Source organism: Saimiri boliviensis, chromosome 1 (assembly GCF_048565385.1).
Source record: "Saimiri boliviensis isolate mSaiBol1 chromosome 1, mSaiBol1.pri, whole genome shotgun sequence".
In the NCBI taxonomy this organism is placed as follows: Eukaryota; Metazoa; Chordata; class Mammalia; order Primates; family Cebidae; genus Saimiri; species Saimiri boliviensis.
This window is the reverse complement of record NC_133449.1, coordinates 155,155,763-155,178,090: the sequence shown is the minus strand read 5'-3', so window position 1 is coordinate 155,178,090 and position 22,328 is coordinate 155,155,763. Positions and strand designations below refer to the sequence as shown.

At 46.0% G+C, this 22,328-nt stretch overlaps 1 protein-coding gene across 5 annotated transcripts in view; it reads left to right on the top strand.

Annotated features, from left to right (window-relative positions):
* Positions 1-22,328, top strand: part of LARP1 (La ribonucleoprotein 1, translational regulator) — a 147,640-nt gene that overhangs the window by 103,096 nt on the left and 22,216 nt on the right. For 3 of the 5 annotated variants that reach the window (XM_039471467.2, XM_039471458.2, XM_039471463.2), the window contains exons 2-8: positions 14,164-14,225; positions 14,471-14,536; positions 16,403-16,577; positions 17,359-17,487; positions 17,564-17,764; positions 17,864-18,026; positions 18,907-19,051. In XM_039471467.2, the coding sequence (XP_039327401.2) occupies positions 16,454-16,577; positions 17,359-17,487; positions 17,564-17,764; positions 17,864-18,026; positions 18,907-19,051 (762 nt within the window). In that variant the 5' untranslated portion in view covers positions 14,164-14,225; positions 14,471-14,536; positions 16,403-16,453. The remainder of the gene's footprint in view (positions 1-14,163; positions 14,226-14,470; positions 14,537-16,402; positions 16,578-17,358; positions 17,488-17,563; positions 17,765-17,863; positions 18,027-18,906; positions 19,052-22,328) is intronic. The other 2 variants (XM_039471464.2, XM_074378813.1) reach the window with 2 other exon arrangements.

Sequence of the window (22,328 nt, the reverse complement as noted above, 5' to 3'; positions counted from 1 at the left end):
TAACAGGCATACATTCTGTGAAATGTGTCATTGGTTGATTTTATTGTCCTGTCAACCTAGAGTGTACTTAAACAAATGGTACAGCCTGCTGTGGACTTAGGGTGTGTGGTACAGCCTGTTGTTCCTGGGCTGCAAACCTGTGCAGCATGTTCCTGTATGGAATACTGTAGGAGTTGTAATATAATGGCAAGTATTTGTGTATCTAAACATAGAAAAGTTACTGTAGGCTGGGCACGATGGCTCATGCCTGTAATCCCAGGACTTTGGGATGCTGAGGTGGGTAGATTGCCTGAGGTCAGGAGTTCAAGACCAGCTGGCCAATGTGATGAAACTCCCATCTCTACTAAAAAAAAAAAAAAAAAAAATGGAAAAGTTAGCTGGTCATGGTGGCGAGCTCCTGAAATCTTAGCTACTGGTAAGGCTGAGGTGGGAGAATCACTTAAATCCAGGAAGTGGAGGTTGTAGTGAGCTGAGATCCAGCCTGGGTGAGAGTGAGACCTCGTCTCAAAAAAAAAGAAAAAATGCTGTAAAAATATGGTATAAAATGGCTGGGCATGGTGGCTCACGCCTGTAATCCCAGCACTTTGGGAGGCTGAGGCAGGCAGATCACCTGAGGTCAAGAGTTGGAGACCAGCCTGGCAAACATGGTGAAACCCCGTTTCTGCTAAAAATATAAAATTAGCTGGTTGTAGTGGTACATGCCTGTAGTCCCAGCTACTAGGGAGGCTGTGACAGGAGAATCACTTAAACCCAGGAGGCTAAGGTTACAGTGAACCAAGATCATGCCACTGCACTCCAGCCTGGGCGACAGAGTGAGGACTCTGTCCCCCAAAAAGTGGTATGAAATATAGAATAAAAAGTGTTCCTTCTTCATATCCACTGCTTCACTTGACCGGCCTTAAATTTTTTTTTTTTTTTTTGAGACAGAGTCTTGTACTGTCGCCCAGTCTCTGGAGTGCAGTGGCTCGGTCTTGGCTCACTGCAACCTCCGTCTCCTGCAAGCAATTCTTGCCTCAGCCTCCCAAGTAGCTAGGATTACATGCACCATGTCCAGATAATTTTTTGTATTTTTAGTAGAGACGAGGTTTCACTATGTTGGCTGGTTGGTCTCAAACTCCTGACCTCGTGATCTGCCTGCCTTGGCCTCCCAAAGTGCTGGGATTATATGTGGGAGCTGCTGTACCCGGCCATCCTTAAAACATTTTTAAAGATTTTTTGAAATGGCCCACTAACTACAGTCACCAGAATTTATTGTACATTTAAAAATAACAAAGTCTAACTGGATTGTTTGTAACTCAAAGCATAAATGCTAGAGGTGATGGACAACTCATTTACCCTGATGTGATTGTCACACTGGTGGCTTCATTAAAATCTTATGGGACCAGCTGTCGTTTGTGGTTGGAAATGTCATTTGGCTCATGACTATACTTACTGCTGGTTTAAGAAGCGAAGCTCTGATTTAAAAAGGTTAAATATGGTGGTATGGTTTTGGGTAACCCTTGTCAGTTTTTTGTTTTTTGTTTTTTGGGTTTTTTTTTTTGAGACGGAGTTTTGCTCTTGTTACCCAGGCTGGAGTGCAATGGCGCAATCTCGGCTCACCGCAACCTCCGCCTCCTGGGTTCAGGCGATTCTCCTGTCTCAGCCTCCTGAGTAGCTGGGATTACAGGCACAAGCCACCATGCCCAGCTAATTTTTTGTATTTTTAGTAGAGACAGGGTTTCACCATGTTGACCAGGATGGTCTCGATCTCTTGACCTCGTGAGCCACCGCGCCCGGCACCCTTGTCAGTTTAACAGTGAAATTCACTAGGTTAAATCAAAATAACTGTTAAGTATGTACAGAGAAAACCTACCTTAGAATTACCTAGCAGATTCCTGACTCCACCATTGCAGAGCAAAAATCTCTGAAGGATGGGACCAGGAATCTACATTTTGACAAGCTCCCTCACATGGTAATTCAAATGTATGCCAAAATCTTAATAGCTTGTCTTGGAAAGCTGGCTGCATTTATGGAGATCAATGGGTGTAAGGACAAAATCACAAGGTGTTAGAACTGGAAGGACTGCACATGATAAGATTCTGCCCACCCCTACCACAGGCCTCTGATCGGAGAGACTGAAGACACTGGAGGGCAATTCTTACCAAGCATCCATAGTAAGAGCTCTGGTGTCTGAGCAAAGACTCATCCCGTCTCTTGACTTGTGTAGCCCAGAGCTCTGGGCACTCTTGCACTTTCAGTTTGGAACATGGAGCAACAGTCCTTCCTAACTATTCTTTCCAGATCTTAGAAAGTAAAAATATAGGGTACACCTAGTTAAATTTGAATTTTAGAGAAATCAAATAATTATTTAACATAAATACGCTCCAAATATTGCAGGGGACATATTTAGTCCATAATATTATGGTTTACCTGAAATTTAGATTTAGCGGAGTGTCCTGAATTGCTCTTTGCTAAATCTGGCAACCATATTCTCTACCCACCTTACCACTCTTTTTTTGGCACCTGGCAGGTTCAAGAATTGCGCCAAAGAAATGAAAAATAATTATGCATATATGGTACTATTACTTGATTTAATCTGTTAAACAATCCTGTGAGCTAGCTGCCATGGACTCCGTTCACAGTTCAGGAAAATGAGAGGTTAAGTCTGACTCCTGGGGACATCTCTGTAAGCTGTCTTTTTGCCTTCTCATGAACCTAGTTGCTTGGCTCACATTGATGTGTGGCCCAGTTAATGGCTATTAAGTTATAAGCTGCATGAGAGATTGCTCAGTTTTGACTCATCTGCCCTTGGCCTTATGAGTTTCTTAATTGATGGCGGCTGTTGGTTAGTACATCCAAGAATGGACTCCAAAGTCCGTGGTGTTAACTGCTGTGCTAACCCAGCTCTTAACCCAGTGGCATAGTAAATTATTGGTAGGGTGGCTTTGGGGTAGGGGTCAGACCCCCTCTACATTCTCTAAAGGGGTGTGTGTGCTGGTGCCTTGAGAGCATCTGTGTGCAGGGATGGGGAGTCTGCAGATGGGGCAGTACCCTGGCTGCTGAGCCTGTCTTGTCTCCATATTCATGGCATCTCAGGGCTCAACTCTTTCCCAGTTGGGGTGTAACATGTAACACTGAAGGAGCCTGTAGGCTGGCCTGTACTCAGCAAGAGGCAAATTAGCAGCAGTCCTGGGAAGCAAGGCTGCCTGGCCAGGCTGGCCTGGATTCAGGGAACTAGTCACTACTTGAGAACTCCAGCTTCCTATCTGCTTTTGGGATCACCCTTCCTGGAAAGTCCCTCCCCTTGCTGTGGAAATTTCAGGCTACCAAATGTGCCCAGGACAGACAGACGGTGAGGAAAAGATCTCCAGGGCCTACCAAGTCTTCCAGAAGGAGCTGAGAAATTCATTCCTGAATGAATTTCTGGCAGGACTCAAAGAGGAAAAAAGGGATTGGAAATGGTACCCCTCCCAGAGCCACTTCAACCAAAGCACGCTCCCCTGTGCTCATGTATTTTAGTTCCATGTGAGTAGTTTTTCTTGACAGTATCATCGGTAGTTTTGGGGAACAAAACTACCTGTGACACTTTGGATCCCTAAAGCCCTGCCTCCACCCTGTGAATGGGTAGAGTTGTGTAGAGTATATTTTGTTGAGAAGGAGATATTGGCTTCCTGGTTTGCCAAAGAGCTCTAAATTGGAAGATAAGAACTTGATGTTCCAATGCCAGCTCTACAGCAAATCACTGGTGACTTTGGCCTCTCCTGGTCCTCAGTTTTTCTGTATGTATAATGAGATTCTCTACTTTTTCCAACCCTGACTGGGTCAGGGATCAGCCTCTCCACTCCAGTAATGGGAATAATCCAAATACATTTCTTGGGGATTCAGAAGCCTCTTCCAATAAAGGATGCCAAAGGCTGAGGTGGGTAGATTACTTGAGGTCAGGAGTTCGAGACCAGTCTGGCCAACATGGTGAAACCCTGTCTGTACTAAAAATACAAAAAAAAATTAGACAGGTGTGGTGGCTCACGCCTATAGTCCCAGCTACTCAGGAGGCTGAGGCAGGATAGTTGCTTGAACCTGGGAGGTCGAGGTTACAGTGAGCCTAAATTGCACCACTGCACTCCAGCCTGGGCAACAGAGTGAGACTCTGTCTCAAAAAATAAAAAAATGACTGGCTCACCACCAAGGACAGGAAGAAAACCTCTGAGGTTAGTAGCCTCTAACTTAAGGGTAATGGAGTCAGGTGTGCATGGAGTTGTGTGTGCCTAGCAACCTACCTGAGAGGATTGGCTTCTGAAGTCCGGGACCTAGGAAAGCCCATGGGCGCCCACAAGCTGATTATGCATAGCTCATTCGTTTAACTAGGAATCATCATCATACTTACCTTCTATAGTGGTTCTGAAAAATAAATGAGCTACTACATGTAAAAAAAAACTTTGGCACCATGTAAGGCAAGCTTGTCCAAAGGATGGCTTTGTATGTATCCTGACACAAATTTGAGTTTTCTTAAAACATGAGATTTTCTTGCAATTTTCTTTTTCTTTTTCTTTCTTTTTTTTTTTTTTGAGATGGAGTTTTGCTTTTGTTGCCCAGGCTGGAATGCAAATGACATGATCTTGGCTCACTGCAACTTCTGCCTCCTGGGTTCAAGCGATTCTCCTGCCTCAGCCTCCTGAGTAGCTGAGATTACAGGCACCCACGACACCCAGCTAATTTTTTGTATTTTTAGTAGAGATGGGGTTTCACTATGTTGGCCAGACTGGTCTCGAACTCCTGAACTCAGGTGACCTAACCGCCTCGGCCTCCCAAAGTGCTGGGATTACAGGTGTGAGCTACCGTGCCTGGCTTTTTTTTTTTTTTTTTTTTAAAGGCTCATTAGCTATTATTAGTGTTAGTGTGTTTTACATGTGGCCCAAGACAATAATTCTTCTAATGTGGCCCAGGGAAGCCAAAAGATTGGACACCTCTATAGTAAGCACTCGTAATTGATTACAGTCTAGTGGAGCTGAGATACATACAGATGCAACCATTTCAGGTGGTACTGAGTACCTTGAAGATCTTAAATTGTAGACTGAATTAGAACTTGATCCAGAATTGCTGGTTGGGTAGCACTTTACATTGGCCAGTCAAGAAGCCTCCTGAGGAGAATTTATATTGAGATCTCTGACTAGATCTGAGGAATCAGTCATCTTGCTCTTCAGCATTACATTGTGTGACCTTGGGTAAGTCCCTTCCTTCAGTTTCATTTTCTGGACAACTGGAATAATTGTCTTTTTGAGATGATTAAGTGAAATCATACATAGACAGCAACTTAATCAGTTTTTGGTACCTCATCAATATGCATTACAAGGTGATTATTATTATTGTTCTAATCAGAACTAAATGTGCTCTTTAGAAAAGGCTGGGTTAGGGAGCTGGCACTTGAAGGCCAGGGGCTTTAGTGGCCACTGATATATTTCAGCTGTGTTGATTATTGATTAGCTTTGGAGCAGGATTTCAGGGACTGGTACCAGCAGTGGGAGTGGCCACAGCTGCCTGAGCTGTCTGGGCAGGGAGAGTGGGAGTACTGGGCCACCTGGGTTACCACAGGCTAAAGATAGTCAGCTGGGGCTGGGCCTGGGCTGGGCCAGGCTGGCCAGCATCATGACTGGAGCCTGGCCCACCATTGCCCCTCCTCCCTGGCCAAGGGGATGAAAACTCTGCACTCCTAAGCTGCTGGTGGCCTGCAGCTTCCTTTCAGCCGGAACTCAAGATGGTCTAACCTTCTGAACGTTTGTCTCTTTCCCCCTCTCTGCTGTCTCCTCTTTAAGAATGTCCTTCAGGCCCCTTCTGCGTTTCATCTGTAGGTCTAGGTTAAATTTGGGTGGGAGGACTGGGCAGAGAGGCCTTTGAGAGGTGGCACCGACAGCAGCAGCTGGTGAGCAAGGTGACGAGGCCTAATATGGCATTCTTTTTACTCCATCGAAGAATGTTTCTGCTTAAGGGGTGGTGGGGTCAGTGAGTAGGGAAGGAAAAGCCATTGGGTCTCCAGACTTCCCTCTATGCCTACACCCCATCCCCAGGATGAGTGACAGCTGAAAGTAGCCAGGCCTTTCACATAATCTGCCCCCAGGCTGGCCTGGGAGGGACAGGCACAGATGGGTAGTATAACCCAGGCACTCTTTCCTGCCTGCTTCACCCTCCTTTCAGATGATATTGTGTCTTCCACAGTCAGGGTCCCTGGACGCAGGCTCAGGAAGATAGTGGTGGCCTTCGTCATCTCTGGGGGCTGAGGGTGGGGCAGAAGCCATGTCAGCTGGATCCCCCTGAGCAACCTCTGGGAGAACTGGGAGGTGGGAGGTGGGTCTGGAAGGAATGTCTCTTTCGTCATAGGGCTGCCAGTGCTAGAGTGCTGGAGTTAAACTCAAGGTGGGTGTGCTTGGTGGTAGTTTCCCTTGCCTTTCTGGGTAGGGCAGAAGGCAAGTGTCACCGAAGTGCCTCTTGCCCAGCTGTTAGCTTAGGCTTAACTGCAGCAGGTTTTGGTTTTTCCCAGTATGTAGAATGATTTCTGGGCATCCCTGCTTTTGAGAAACTGTCCTGTTGGCTACAATAAAGTGATAACTTACACCACTTAGCTTCTCTTCCACTTCCTTTTAGTGGTTAAGAGCACAGGTTTTAGAGTTCGACTGCTTGGCTCCAAATCCTGTTCCACTATTGACTGGCTGTGATCTTGGCAAATAACCTTTCCACCATGTGTCTTGGGTTCCTCATTTTAAAATGGGACAAATGAAAGAAACTAATTCAACATGATCATCAAGATTAAGAGAATCCATGCTGAGAGTTTTAGAACCATGTGTAGTGTCTAGTAAATGCTCACTACATACTGTTTACGCTTGTCATTAGTCGTGCATCTGCAATTTGCTGCTAGCATTCCTTAGGTTTTGATGAGAAATCTCGGTGGTTGAAATCTTTTTCTGTCCCCACACCTATAGACCCTAATATTAGGGGGGTGAAGCTGGGGTGGAATGGTAGGTAATGCTCCCAAGGGTTATACAAGTGGTGAGTGTTGCATTATGAATTGGGGCTCAGCATTGATATCAGGCATTTGGGTTGCCTGTGAGTCAAAGCGGGGCTAGGGTCTGTGTTCCTCTGGGAGCCAGCAGTTTCTGGGACACGAGAAGTTCCTCTGTCCTTGGGAGGGCCCCAGCTGAAGGCTAAGGGTTGAGGAATTAGCACTTGACAAGCAAAGCCTCTTCTGGTGTGAGGTCGCCATTATTAAACAAGTGTCTGCTGTGTTGCCAGGCCCTGTGCTAGATACTGGGGTTACTGCTGTGAAAGCAGCCCTGTCCTCCCTGCCCTCAGGGGAGGGGCAGATAAGTAACCAGCCAGTTAACATTTACAATACCGTGGGAGCACATAGGAGGGGTACTTCATCATACTCGAGGACTGGGAGGTCTTCCCCCAAGGAGGATGATCTGATGGCCAGGTGTATGGTAACAGATGGGTGAGTGAATGTAATACAGCCCCTAAACCCAGCAGATTATCTTGTTCCTCAGGGTGGTAGTACTTAGCTCTCTGGTAAACTCAGCCTTTTCAGATGCCTATCTCCACGAGATAACGGTCCCCAAATAAGCATTTAGTCTTCCTAATTTTTCTGGCAGTGTTCAGGCCTGAAATCTGGTAGTCCTCCTAGCCACCCACTCTGGGGGCCTGAAGGCTTTCTTTCCGTTGTTCAGCCTTTTAAACCTTTCACACACTGGTCCCTCAGTTCTAATTCTAGCTTCCCCTGCCTCTTACCAGATCTTTACACTGTGACCTGATGAGTTTGAATCACCCATGTGCTTTCTACCTATTGGTTCAACCTAGTTCTTACCTCTCAGACCTTCACATGTGGCACCTCTGGGTAGCTTTTGTTTCAAAAGGTCAGCAGCCTTAGGATCTTTACAGAACAAGACAATAGTGAAAATACTAATCTTTTTACCTTTCCGTGTACTGGCCAGGGTTATGGGTTTAGTAGTTTGAGAGACTCCTTGAGCCTGGGCTGTCTTTCTTTTCTGTGCTGAGTGAAAAGAGGAATGACTAAATTTCAACTGAAAGGGAACTCTCTCAGCCTTCCCCATGTTCTTCCTTCCTCCCTAACAAAGCAGGGCTTTATGCCAAAGCACTCCTGGGGGTACTGTGGTAAATCCCCCCACCTTTCTTTTCCCATTTTAAACTACAAAGTTCTGAAGCCTGCCTTTTTCCTGGGGAAACTTGCCCTGGGGCCTCCTGTCTCTGGAGGGCAATATAGAGGTGTGGTGTCCCCACTCAGTTTGTATGAGTCATCACTCAGAAGAAAGACCCAGGTGAAGGGGGTTGGCTCATTTGCAGTCTGGATTGGGTGAATCAAACCAGTTGATTCCCAAGAGTTTTTTCCGTACATTCTGGTTCTTTGATGTTGAGAAATGATTTGGTTTATCTCCCCCTATCCCCATCTCTATCTCAGAGTGAGGGTGGTGATTGTTTGGAAATAGTACTATCTTCCTTTGTGTATTATAACATTATATTGTGTGCCAGGTACTCTTACTATGTATGCTCTGTTCATTTAACTGTTCCAGCAGCCCTGTAACTATGACTTCAGTTTTACAGAGGAAGGTGAAGTTCAGAGGGACCCTGTGAGGAGCAGAGTAGGTAGGGACTCCACCCCTCAATTCCATCCCATAGCAAAGTCCATGTGCTTAGTGGGGCTATCCTGACTTTCCTAAGTGGTATTTGAATGACGGGGTGTTACACACTTGAAAATAGAGGCTTAAAGAGAGAGAATCTCAGGGTTGGACAGTCGAGGTTGCGTGGTCATCAACCACTCTGAGACTTTATAGAGGACCATCCATCCCTACTCCAGCCATCCCAGTTAGTAAATCCTCTCTGCCCTGCCGTTTCTCAGCACCCACTTTCTACCCCTCATTTCTCTTCATCCTTCATCAGCAGTAGTGGCTTAGCTCCCTTCTTCTCAACACTCAAAATAACCTTAAGTAATCCAAGTAAAAATAGTGGGTTTGCCATGCAGATTGTTGCTAGAAAAGTCCTCTGGTGTTCTTTTTTTGTTTGTTTGTTTTGTTTTGTTTTTTTTTGAGACGGAGTTTCGCTCTTGTTACCCAGGCTGGAGTGCAATGGCGCAATCTCGGCTCACCGCAACCTCCGCCTCCTGGGTTCAGGCAATTCTCCTGTCTCAGCCTCCTGAGTAGCTGGGATTACAGGCACGCACCACCATGCCCAGCTAACTTTTTGTATTTTTAGTAGAGACGGGGTTTCACCGTGTTGAACAGGATGGTCTCGATCTCTTGACCTCGTGATCCACCCGCCTTGGCCTCCCAAAGTGCTGGGATTACAGGCTTGAGCCACCGCGCCCGGCGAAAAGTCCTCTGGTGTTCTTACCACCAGACATTGATTGCTTCTTGCATGTAGTAATTTTGGCATGTTTCAGTTTTAACAAAGGCATGTGTCTAATTTTTTTTTTTTTTTTTTTTTTTTTTTTTTTTTAATTAGGGACAGGGTTTCACCATGTTGACTAGGCTGGTCTGAAACTCCTGACCTCGTGATCTACCTGCCTTGTCCTCTAAAGTGCTGGGATTAGGCACGAGCCACCAGTTCCACTCATGATATTCGGCTCTGGAATATATGCCTCTGGACCCCCTGGAACTAGAGTTACTAGAATTAGTACTGGCTCCTGGCTATTGTCCTCTGGGACAGAAGGTGGTTTTCCTTCTCTTCCAGATAGGCTTTAGGCTCTGGTTTGCCTTAGTTGAGGAAGAAGACCCTCCTAAGGACCTTGTCTGCCTCGAAGACTCATGGATAGATAAGTACTGGGCCCAGCCATCCATAACTGTTTTCTCAGAAAAACCATGGAAGTGCTCTAAGATTACACTAAAAAGGTTTCTGACACATTCTTCACCAGTAGACTCATGGAAACCATTGGGCTCCATGGAATTTCTGATGAGCTGTTGAGGAGCTTTGGCAAGGGAGTCAAGGCTTTTAGCTCTCATTCTGGCTCTGCAGCTAATCTTGAGGAAGCCCCTTCCCTTTTTCTGGCCTTGTTTCCCTATCTGCAAATTGAGTGGATTAGAACTGTTGTCCTCTTTGCCACTCTAACCATCTATAACTGTTTCTAAAGCAAGTGAATGATGTTTCTGGACTGGGTGTTGGGTCGGTGGTGACAGGCATGCAGGTTTCTGAATGCAAGGGTAGAAAAATTGTCCCTTGATTTGGTTGGGATGGCGCTGAACATGGGACAGGTGCCTGTGCAAAAGATTGGTTTGCATTGGGAACCGTTTCAGATGCCAGACCCAGCTGAACCTGTATATTCTGTGTACCTGTGTGCACACGTGTGCTAGTGGTTATCTGGTGCGGGTTGGTGGCTGATACGGATAATTGAAGTAATCAGAAAGCCTGGTCTTTCTGGCCTCTTGCAGGGCCTGACAGCAGCTCATCTGAGCCCTTTTGGGTTTCCTTGAAGCCCAATAGGATTTAACAAATCTGTGAATTTTAGATTTTAAAGGCAGAAGTGGCTCTCGCTCCCCAGAGGATTTTTCTGCCTCTCTGGGGCCTTTTTCTCCTTGTCAGGAGCAACCTGAAGCTCTACCTGGGAACAGAGAAAGAACCAGGGCACCATGGGTTTTCAGAACAGAGGAACCTTGGGATGGACCTTTTTCACCAAACTCACACGGGACTAATTTAAGAATATTAATGTGTATGGTCAGACCATTTGTATTCTCATCAGCTTGGGATTGGTGGCAGAGTAGGGAGTCTTCATGGCAGGAGGGCTCTCACGTTGATTGGAGACTGAGCTTTCGATGCTTTACCTTTTGTAATCAAACAATAATCTGACTGCCTCATCTTTTTAAGGAAAAGTCTTCAGGAATACTGGGCCCTCTGCACCTGATTCCTCTTTCTAACATCTGGTTAGTGAAGTTGGCGTTGGTGGTACAGGCCTTTCGGCCTGCTCTGCTGGTAGCATGCACGCAGTGTTGTTGGGTACTGGGAGAAGTGATGGCCAGCCATAGTGCAGGTATACATGAATCTGGTCCTGGTTTGAAACAGACTGAAGATTTTATTAGGGTAATAGATGGTATCAGGCTCGTCCAGGCTAACCCAGGAGTCCCAGGAGAGTGGGTGCAGAGTAGCCCCTTGGGCCTAAGGACTCTATCCTCTTGGGATTGAGATTTTCTGGTTCACCATTGCCCTGCACTTGGGTTATGGGATGCTGTTGGTTGGATTACACAGCTCCAGCTCTCAAAGGGCCTGTGGGATATCTTGAAGGGGTAATGGCTCTGGTAGGGAGTGGAAGCCAGGAATGCAGTGGCCTCACAGCGATGAGTGTGCCACCTCACTGCCACCAATCCCACAGTGAGGGACACTCTACTTACTAAGGGAACATGGGTCTGTTAAAGGAGTAGAACATTCCTTTCCAAGCCAGCTGAACAAATTTCTCTCCTTGGGGACTGGGGGTAGCTCTTGCCTTGACATGAGTGGCCAACAATACAGGCCAAGTGATAGAGCAGTGGGTGAGCAGAGCCACAGGATGTATCTTTTTCTGTGAGTTTCTGGGGGGAAAAGGCACAGAAATTCTTGGTCTTCAGAATGGTGTTGGGAAAACAAATGTGGGTATAGAAGGGACTGTACCTTCTAGAGCCACTTCGTTAAAAAAAAAAAAATCAGGCATTTGTTTTTGATAAAAGCCCATGTCTGTCTTTGTTGAAAAACTGAAGTTTCTGTAAATGTTATATTTAATTTCTGATCTTACATGTCCTTCTAAAGTTTGTACTGTATATGTATGCATGTACACTTTCGTTTTACAAAAAGGATTTTAAGAAAACTTAAGCGGCGGGGCGAGGTATCTCAGCCTGTAATCTCAGCACTTTGGAAGGTGAAGGTGGGCGGATCACAAGGTCAAGAGATTGAGACCATCCTGGCCAACATAGTGAAACCCTATCTCTACTAAAAAAATTAAAATAGAAAAATTAGCTGGGCATGGTGGCGGGCACCTGTAGTCACAGCTACTCGGGAGGCTGAGGCAGGAGAATTGCTTCAACCTGGGAGGCAGAGGTTGCAGTGAGCCGAGATCGAGCCACTGCACTCCAGCCTGGCACCAGGTGACAGAACAAGACTCTGTCTCAAAAAAAAACCAAAAACCAAAAAACAAAAAAACTTCAGCTGGGCGTGGCTCATGCCTGTAATCCCAGCACTTTGGGAGGCCAAGGTGGGCAGATGACTTGAGGTCAGGAGTTTGAGACCAGCCTGGCCAACGTGGTAAAACCCCATCTCTACTAAAAATACAAAAATTAGTTGGGCATGATGGCACACATTTGTAGTCCAAGCTACTTGGGAGACTGGGGCAGGAGAATCACTCTAATCCGGGAGGCTGAGGTTGCAGTAAGCCGAGATGGTGTCGGTGTACTCCAGCATGGGTGACAGAGCAAGACTCTGTCTCAAAACTTTTCTTTTTTTTTTTTTTTTTTTTTTTTTAAGACAGAGTCTTGCTCTGTTGCCCAGGCTGGAGTGCAGTGGTGTGATCTCGGCTCACTGCAACCCCTGCCTCCCAGGTTCAAGTGAGTCTTGTATCTCAGCCTCCCAAATAGCTGGAATTTCAGGTGCCCACTACCACGCCCAGCTAATTTTTTGTATTTTTAGTAGAGACGGGTTTTCACCATGTTGGCCAGGCTGGTCTTGAACTCCTGATCTCAGGTGATCCACCAGCCTCAGCCTCCCAAAGTGCTTGGATTACAGGCATGAACCACTGCATTTGGCCACAGTCTTTTCATTTATTGTGTTTGTTTCTTTATGTTAGTAGAAATCATTATTTTTTTATTTATTTTTTTGAGACGGCGTCTCACTCCCACCAGGCTGGAGTGCAGTGGTGTGATGTCAGCTCACTGCAACCTCCACCCTGTGGGTTCCAGCAATTTTCCTTCCTGAGCATCCCCAGTAGCTGGGATTACAGGCACGCACCACCACACCCAGCTAATTTTTGTATTTTTAGTAGAGATGAGGTTTCACTGTGTTGACCAGGATGGTCTCAATCTGTTGAACTCGTGAGCCACCCACCTTGGCCTCCCAAAGTCCTGGGATTACAGGCATGAGCCACTGCACCCGGCCAAGATCATTATCTTTTTAATTACTTTTCTAAAAATGGATGAACTTTAGTCAGACCCCTACTTTGGGATATATAGGTTGTTGTCCATTTTTTGAAATTAAAAATAACACTTTGGTTGGACATCTTTATACATAACTCTTGTCTAATTTGTATCATTAGGATCAGTTCTTAGAGGTGGGACTGCTGAGTCAAGTGGGAGCCCACTTTTTCTTTGGAAACTCAGAAGGCAGACAAAAATCTTTCCTAAGCAGCCGGCCTTGGTGTGGTCCCTAGAGTTCTTTTTTTTTTTTTTTGAGACAGAGTTTCGCCCTTGTTACCCAGGCTGGAGTGCAATGGCGCGATCTCGGCTCACCGCAACCTCCGCCTCCTGGGGTCAAGCAATTCTCCTGCCTCAGCCTCCTGAGTAGCTGGGATTACAGGCACATGCCACCATGCCCAGCTAATTTTTTGCACTTTTAGTAGAGACGGGGTTTCACCATGTTGACCAGGATGGTCTCGATCTCTCGACCTCGTGATCCACCCGCCTCGGCCTCCCAAAGTGCTGGGATTACAGGCTTGAGCCACCGCGCCCGGCTGTCCCTAGATTTCTTGATGGCTCACTTAGGATTTTTACCTTGCCTTCTCAGTGATCACTAGTTCTGGTCTGTTGACATCAGACCTCTAGAATGTTGGGCCAGACATGATCTTTCGAATCCTTCCTTTAGAAATTTGCTGTGATTCAGGAACCCTGAGTTATAGTGCTGACTCTGGTGGCATGGACTTCTTTCTCCAGGCCTGTCTCTATTATAGAACTATGCTAGCTAAGGGCCTCCCACCTAAGTCTGGACTTCTAGGGTTTTAGCTGCCGGCATCCAGCTCTTTATATAGTCTCGCTTTCTATGACTTCTTCAGGAATGGGCTGGTAAAATTGTTACTGGTGTTTGCGCACATGTCTTTCCTCTCTCTACTGTGTCTTCCTAGTTTGGGAACTTGCAGGTTGCTTGGTGTAGTGGGGACGGTGATGAGGGTGAGCAGCTCTGGCAGTAGCCCCCTCACATGGGCTCTGTGTTACTAATTCTCCCTTCTTGTTCCCACAGAACACTCTGCCCCAGCCAAGGTGGTGAGAGCAGCTGTTCCTAAACAGCGTAAAGGCAGCAAGGTAAGGAATAAGAGTGGGCAACCCAAGGAGACTTTCTGGAGTTGGTGGCCTTTTGTTCTAGTGAATGAATGCTCCTGGACTGCCAACTAGTTCTGGATTGTCTATGAATTGCAGGGGTATCCAGTGTGAATGGTTCTGGTGAACAGACTGTTTTGGACTCCGATGTCTTTTTGAAGCTTGGGTGGGGGACTGAATAGCAAAGGCAGGGTCACCGCTCAGGCCCTCATAGTGTATGTTCCCTGCAGGTTGGTGACTTTGGAGATGCAATCAATTGGCCCACACCTGGAGAGATAGCCCACAAGAGTGTGCAGGTGAGTCTGTAGGGAAGGATAGGCAGGTTTTAACTCTGTTTACATATACACATTTAGCTCCTCAAGCTTCCAGAGAACCTCAGCTCTTAACCTTTTTCAGTTTTCTTTTTTTTTTTTTTTTTTTCTGAGTCGGAGTTTCGTTCTTTTTGCCCAGGCTAGAGTGCAGTGGTGCCATCTCCTCTCACTGCAACCTCTGCCTCCTGGGTTCAAGTGATTCTTCTGCCTTAGCTGCCAGAGTAGCTGGAATTACAGGCGCTCGCTACCACAACCGGCTAGTTTTGTGTTTTTAGTAAAGACAGGGTTTCACCATGTTGGCCGACTGTCCTCTAACTTCTGACCTCAAGTTATCTGCCCGCCTCAGCCTCCCAAAGTGCTGGGATTACAGGTGTGAGCCACCACGCCCAGCCTCAGTGTTTTGTGTATTTATTTATTTTTTTGAGACGGAGTCTCCTTCTGTTTCTCAGGCTGGAGTCAATGGTGTGATCTTGGCTCACTGCAACCTCCACCTCCCAGTTTCAAGCGATTCTTACTCTGTCACCCTGGCTGGAGTGCAATGGTGTGATTTCGGCTTTCTGCAACCTCTGCATCAGCCTCTCCCGAGTAGCTGGGATTACAGGAGCCTGCCACCATGTGCTGCTAATTTTTTTGTATTTTTGTAGAGATGGAGTTTCACCATGTTGGCCAAGCTGGTCTTGAACTCCTGATCTCAGTTGATCCGCCCACCTCAGCCTCCGAAAGTGCTGGGATTACAGGTGTAAGCCACTGCACCTGGCCCCCCGGCTTCTCAGTTTTCTAAATGGAGTGTTTAATATAATCTGAGCAACATTGAAATAGCTAAGAATTGTCATCATTTGAGCCTTTACTTTGTGTCAGGGACTGCCAAGTACAGTTATCCTTTATTATACATGGCGGGGCTGGCGGCAGGGGTTGGTTCTAGGACCCCTGCGTATACCAAAACCTTCATATACTGAAGTCCTGCATTTGGCCCTGCAGGACTGACATGTATGAAAAGTTGGCCTTCCTTGTATACAGGTTTCACATCCTGCTAATACTGTATTTTTGATCTGCGTTCGGGTTTTAAAAGTCATGCGTATAAGTAGACCCACAAAGTTCAAAGCCATTTATTCCAGGGTCAGCTGAATCTTCTGTTCGTCATTTCATCTAACCCTCACAGTGACTCCGAGATAGGTCCTTTTGTAATTCCCGTTTTGCAGATGAAGCTGCTGAGACTTACAGAGGTTAATTACTAGCCCTTGATGGCCAAGTGGGGTTTGGAAGTCAGGTGTGTTGTGTTATTCCCCAGCCTGTGTTCTCAATCACTGGTTTTCTGAGTGAAGTAGAGTGGTCATTAGGCCAAGGACCAACCACATGTCTTGGGGAAGCTTATAAAATTCTCCTGAGCCCTGGCAAAGAGAGGACTCTGAGTCAGTTGTCTTCTTCCCAGCACTTTTGTTCTGGGCCAGTGACTTAGAGTCTTTACTCACTGGCTGTGGCCGCTTTTACTTCACAGACAGTGTTGTTGTTGATAGGCCAGAGGGCATCTCTTCCATCCCACAGACTACCTAGATAACATGGCCCTGTCGCAGGGAGTAATTTTGCCCCCTGTGAGCCTCAGCACCACTGTCCTGAGGGTTGTCTCTGTCACTTAGACTTGGAAGCTGGAGAGAGAAGTTGCCTCTCCCACCTTCTGGCCTATTTGACCATGCTTCCCAGTGAAACCATCTCAGGTCTGAAAACGACCTTAGAACCCATCCCACCATTGCATGTTGTTGCTCCTGCCTGCCTTTCTAGTAACAGGGAGTGCCTTCCCTCCCATAATGTGAAGCACTCACACTTACCTTCCTGTTACTTTACTTCCTGCTATAGCCACAGTCCCACAAGCCTCAGCCTGCCCGTAAACTGCCACCCAAGAAGGACATGAAGGAACAGGAGAAAGGAGAAGGGAGCGATAGTAAAGAGAGTCCGAAAACCAAATCGGACGAATCAGGAGAGGAAAAGAATGGAGATGAGGATTGCCAGCGAGGCGGACAGAAGAAGAAAGGTGAGTGACTGGGAGCAGGACTTGGGAGAAGGTGGCAGGGTAAAACTGTGAAATGTCAGGATTTCACAGGGCTGCTGGAGGAGTTTTAGGTGCCCCCTCTGAAAAGTCAGTAGGAAACTGGTGAGACAGCAGTCTTCAACCGTCTGTCATTCATCAGTCCCTCCTCTCAAAGACAAGAACTTTCAGGAAACCTGCTGAAATTTTGGCTTCCATAATGCTGATCCAAAGTAACAATGGTTTAAACAAGATAAAACTTACTTTCTTTGATGTAACAGCTTGGTGTAAATAGGCCAGGCATGGTATGGCTACTCCTGAATCCCTTTAGCTTGCTGTGGTACACTGGTTTTTCAGCATCCCGGTGACTTCCTATTTCCTTCTCCCACTAGCTAGCAGGAAAGGAGGAGGAAAGGATGGACCCCTTCCTTTTAGGGATTCAACCTGGAGTTGGTTACTCCAGCTTAGCTCTTGTTGGCAGCATTTTGGCACCTGTCTATAGGAGTCTGGAAAGCATGGTCTTCATTCTGGGCAGCCATGTGTCTGAGTCTAGAAGGGGATTCTGTGGCCTTGGAGACATTGATCTTGGGAGTTAATGAGGCATCTCCAACACACTGACCATCTTATTTTAGAGATGAAAAAGAGGGTTAGTGTATGGAAAAGGGATCTGCCCAAGGTAACCAGATTGTGATTTGGGTCCACGTCCAGGGCAGAGGAAGAAGAGTTGGGTAGAGCTGGCTAGGAGTGGCCTCTTAAGCCTTTCTCATGTGCCCATGCTGTCTCCCAGGAAACAAACACAAGTGGGTTCCATTACAAATAGACATGAAGCCTGAAGTGCCCAGAGAGAAACTGGCTTCACGCCCCACTCGCCCGCCGGAGCCGAGACACATACCTGCCAACCGCGGAGAGATCAAAGGTATGCATTACCTACTATGGAGGGCCTGGACTTGGGAGACACCCTCAGGCCTGACCCAGTACCCCTCTCCCCATAGGGTCTGAGCCTGCCACCTACGTGCCTGTGGCCCCCCCCACCCCAGCCTGGCAACCAGAGATCAAACCGGAGCCTGCCTGGCACGACCAGGATGAGACATCGAGTGTGAAGAGTGATGGGGCTGGTGGGGCGCGGGCTTCCTTCCGTGGCCGTGGACGGGGGCGTGGTCGCGGCCGGGGACGCGGCCGGGGTGGCACTCGAAGTACGTGAGGCCCCTTTGGGCTCCGGGATGTCCAAGGGAGTGCAGCGGGGGTGGCGGGCAGAAATCTCCTCTCCCTCATGGCACCCATTTCCTCTATAGCCCATTTTGACTACCAGTTTGGCTACCGAAAGTTTGATGGTGTGGAGGGGCCTCGTACCCCCAAGTACATGAACAACATCACCTACTACTTTGACAATGTCAGCAGCACTGAGCTTTACAGCGTGGATCAGGAACTGCTCAAAGACTACATCAAGCGCCAGATGTGAGTGCGCAGAAGCCTTCTTACCCCGGAGGAATGAGTGAGAGGTTAGGGGTTGCTAGAGTGTCATAGCTGGGCAGAGCAGGGCTGGACGGGCCCTTCTGGTGCTTAACAATTTAGCTTTTCTCACTGTTTATTACAGAAGTGGTACAACATTTACTTTAAGAAAATCAGAAACTATACCACTACAACAGGAGGGAAAATGTTAAGAATCTACCCGCTTCTGTGCTTCTATTTGTAATGACAACATTGACAGAATACTAAACGTTTATTGAATCCTCACTATTGGCCAGGCTCAATGTTAAGTGTTTTAGACGCATTATCTTAGTCAGTCCTACAGTTCTTATCTGTTGAATTCCTGTGAGCTGAGTCTTTTAGCCCCGATTTATAGACAAGCAAATGGGCCCAGTAATTTGCACAGAATCTCACAGCTAATAAGTAACATAGCACAGATTTAAATCCTTTTCTGTCCGATTGTAAAACCTTTGCTCTTAACCACTTTGATATATTGTTTCTCAGTCCAGTAAGGAAGTCATACAAGAAAATAAATGGTTGCAATAGAGTGTTTATAAGTCTTCTAGGAGCAGAAGAGAAAGTGACCAACAATATTTGGACTGGAATTTAAAGGAGGATGAGCCGTTTGTCAGGCATGTCAGGGGGCTTAGAGCAGAGGGAGTGATTTGACCCAGGCAAGGTAGGGTGCCATGAAGGGATCACATCAATTCTTTTCAGCCTTCAACATCGTTGGTATGTGGGATAGGTAGGGATGGACTAGGTCAGAGGCTGTGTAAGATTGCTGGGATGTGTAGCAGAACAAGGAAGGCATACTCATAAAACTGATGCAGCAATCCCTTGGTGATAACTACTTCTTCCCTCCACTTAGTGAATACTACTTCAGCGTGGACAATTTAGAGCGAGACTTCTTCCTCCGAAGGAAAATGGATGCTGATGGTTTCCTACCCATCACCCTTATTGCTTCCTTCCACCGAGTGCAGGCCCTTACCACTGACATTTCACTCATCTTTGCGGTATGTCTTCCTCCCTGGAGCTGGGATGCAGGGGAAAGAAAGGTCCTTAGAGAGCTGGAGTTTGGGCCAAGGCAGAAAGCCCTGGAAGAATCATCATCTGATGATTTCTGCTGAAGTCTCAAGGCTTGACTACCCTCCTTCCTTTCCTCCCTTCCCCCTTCCCCTCCCTCCCTCCTTTCTTCACCTCCTTCCTTTCCCTCTCTCCCTCCCCTCTCCCCCTTCTCTCTGTATCTGTTTCATTGTAGAAAATGTCATAAACTGACAAAAGTATAGTAGTATAATGAGCCCATCAACCAGCTTCAGCAAGTATCAGTTTATGGCTAATCTTATTCCATCTGTACCCTCATCTGTTTATTCTCACATACTGCTTTTGAAGAAATCCTAGAAAGCCTGACATTTTGTTCACAAATGTTTTACTATAGATTTCTAAAAGATAGACTTGTTAAAAGAAAATAGCCACAATATCATTATCATGCCTAAAAATATTAACAGTTCTTTAATATCAAATATTCAGTCAGTTCAAATTAACCCCAATTTTGTCATATATATATATATATTTATTTTAAATAATTTGTGAGAATCAGAATCCAAAGAAGACCTATAGGTTGGGTACAATGGTTCATACCTACAATCCCAGCATTTTGAGAGGCCAAGGAGTGGGTCACTTGAGCCCAGGAGTTCAAGATCAGCCTGGGTAACATAGCAGGACCCCGTCTCTACAAAAAACTAGCAAGACCTGTATCTTGTCTTATTAAGTCTCCTTTGGCCTCTACTTTTCTTTTTCCTTGCATTTTATTATTTGAATAGACTAAGTTGTATGTTCTATAGAATTTTCCATAGGGCACAGGGGTGTCATTTTAACATTTTCATCTGTATTCCAAGTTTTTTGTAAATTGGTGATCTAGAGGCCTGATCAGATTCAAGTTTTGGAGTTTTTTCCCCTCCTTGTCAAGAATACTTTTTCTTAATGTATTTTTTCTCAGGTGGCATATAACATTTAATTTGATTGACTCTCGTGATACAAGCTGCCAGCAATATTCATTAGGATTGTAAAATGACAATATACTAATTCTGTCAGTTAATCTTCATTCATTAGGTGGAATACCTCTTCAAGGAGTAACTTTGCCTAATCAACTATTCAGTAACCAAGAGGTATAGTTTGTGCAGGAAGGGCAGATTAATGTTTGATCTTCCTCCCTTTGTTAACCAGTTTGCAGAATTATGAGTTATCTCTAATAGATTTCATAGGTGACCAGTGAGATTTGGTGGTTTGTTTTATTTGTTGTTATAAGCTTATGGGTTCAAACAGATTTATTTCTGTCCATTGCAGTTAATGCATTGAATTAAATTGTCCCATCTTTGGTCAGTGGGACCCTAGTTCCTCTTACACATTTCCTGCTCCAGATCTGGAATTGGCCACTCTTTTTTTTTTTTTTTTTTTTTTTTTGAGACGGAGTTTTGCTCTTGTTACCCAGGCTGGAGTGCAGTGGCGCGATCTCGGCTCACTGCAACCTCCGCCTCCTGGGTTCAGGCAATTCTCCTGTCTCAGCCTCCTGAGTAGCTGGGATTACAGGCAGGCACCACCATGCCCAGCTAACTTTTTGTATTTTTAGTAGAGACGGGGTTTCACCCTGTTGACCAGGATGGTCTTGATCTCTTGACCTTGTGATCCACCCGCCTCGGCCTCCCAAAGTGCTGGGATTACAGGCTTGAGCCACCGCGCCCGGCCCTGGAATTGGCCACTCTTAAAAGGAACTCTAGTTCCTTTCTTTTGAGAAATGGTGTTTAGATAACCAGTCTGAGTTATAGAGGTGCTTATTGCTGCTTGGTTGGTCATTTTTTCTAGATGATTTTTTTGGTGAGGTAAAGTACATCATCAGCTTATTGTGGTATTTTCTTTCTTTTTTTCTTTTTTTTTTTTTTTGAGACGGAGTTTCGCTCTTACTGCCCAGGCTGGAGTGCAGTGGCACAATCTCAGCTCACTGCAACCTTCACCTCCCAGGTTCAAGTGATTCTTTTGCCTCAGCCTTCTAAGTAGCTAGGATTACAGGCATGTGGCACCACACCCATCTAATTTTGTATTTTTAGTAGAGATGGAGTTATGTTGGCCAGGTTGGTCTTGAACTTCTGACCTCAGGTGAGTTCAGGTGACCCACCTCGGCCTCCCAAAGTGCTGGGATTATAGGCATGAGCCACCATGCCTGGCCTATTCTGGTATTTTCTATTAAAATTCAGAGTTACAGGATCTTTACTTAAACTTGTGGGTCTTTTATTTTTCCTACTCCTTTGTCTCATGCCTAAAATCTTAATTCCTAATGATATCAACATAATTACTAATTTGTTTTATTTCACAGTATGTCTATAGTGTTTTTTTTCTTTTTTAAAGAGACAGAGTCTTGCTGTGTCTCATAGGCAGTGGTGTGATCATGGCTTACTGCAGCCTCAACCAGTCCTCTTGCCTCAGCCTCCTGAGTAGCTGGGATTACAGGTGCAACACCACTATGCGTGGCTGATTTTTAAATTTTTTGTAAAGATGGGGTCTTGCTGTGTTGCCCAGGCTGGTCTCAAATTCCCTAGCTTAAGCCATACTCTCACTTCGGCTTCCAGTGTATTGGGATTATAGGCATGAGCCATTGTGCCAAGCTCCACATTATTCTTTTTTTTTTTTTTTTTTTTTTGAGACAGAGTTTCGCTCTTGTTAACCCAGGCTGGAGTGCAATGGCACGATCTCGGCTCACCGCAAGCTCCGCCTCCTGGGTTCAGGCAATTCTCCTGCCTCAGCCTCCTGAGTAGCTGGGATTACAGGCACACACCACCATGCCCAGCTAATTTTTTGTATTTTTAGTAGAGACGGGGTTTCACCATGTTTGTTGACCAGGCTGGTCTCGATCTCTTGACCTCGTGATCCACCCGCCTTGGCCTCCCAAAGTGCTGGGATTACAGGCTTGAACCACCGCGCCCGGCCAGCTCCACATTATTCTTACAAATACCTCCACTACCACTGAAAACAGTTTTTCAACTTACACAGTCAAATAATTTTATCTTCAAGTTATTTGAAAGAATCTTTGTGTGGTTACACCACCATTTAACTTCATTAGTTTTATTTTTGCTCCCAAGTTTTAGAGATTGCTTTCTTCTTCTCCCTATAATTTTTCTAAGTTGTTTAACATTTGCATAAAACATTACATGGTTCCAGAGTCTCAGCATGGTATATTCCTAAAAGTCTGACTTACATTCTGTCACTTACCCCCTTTCTTCTCTTATAGGCAAACTTTTT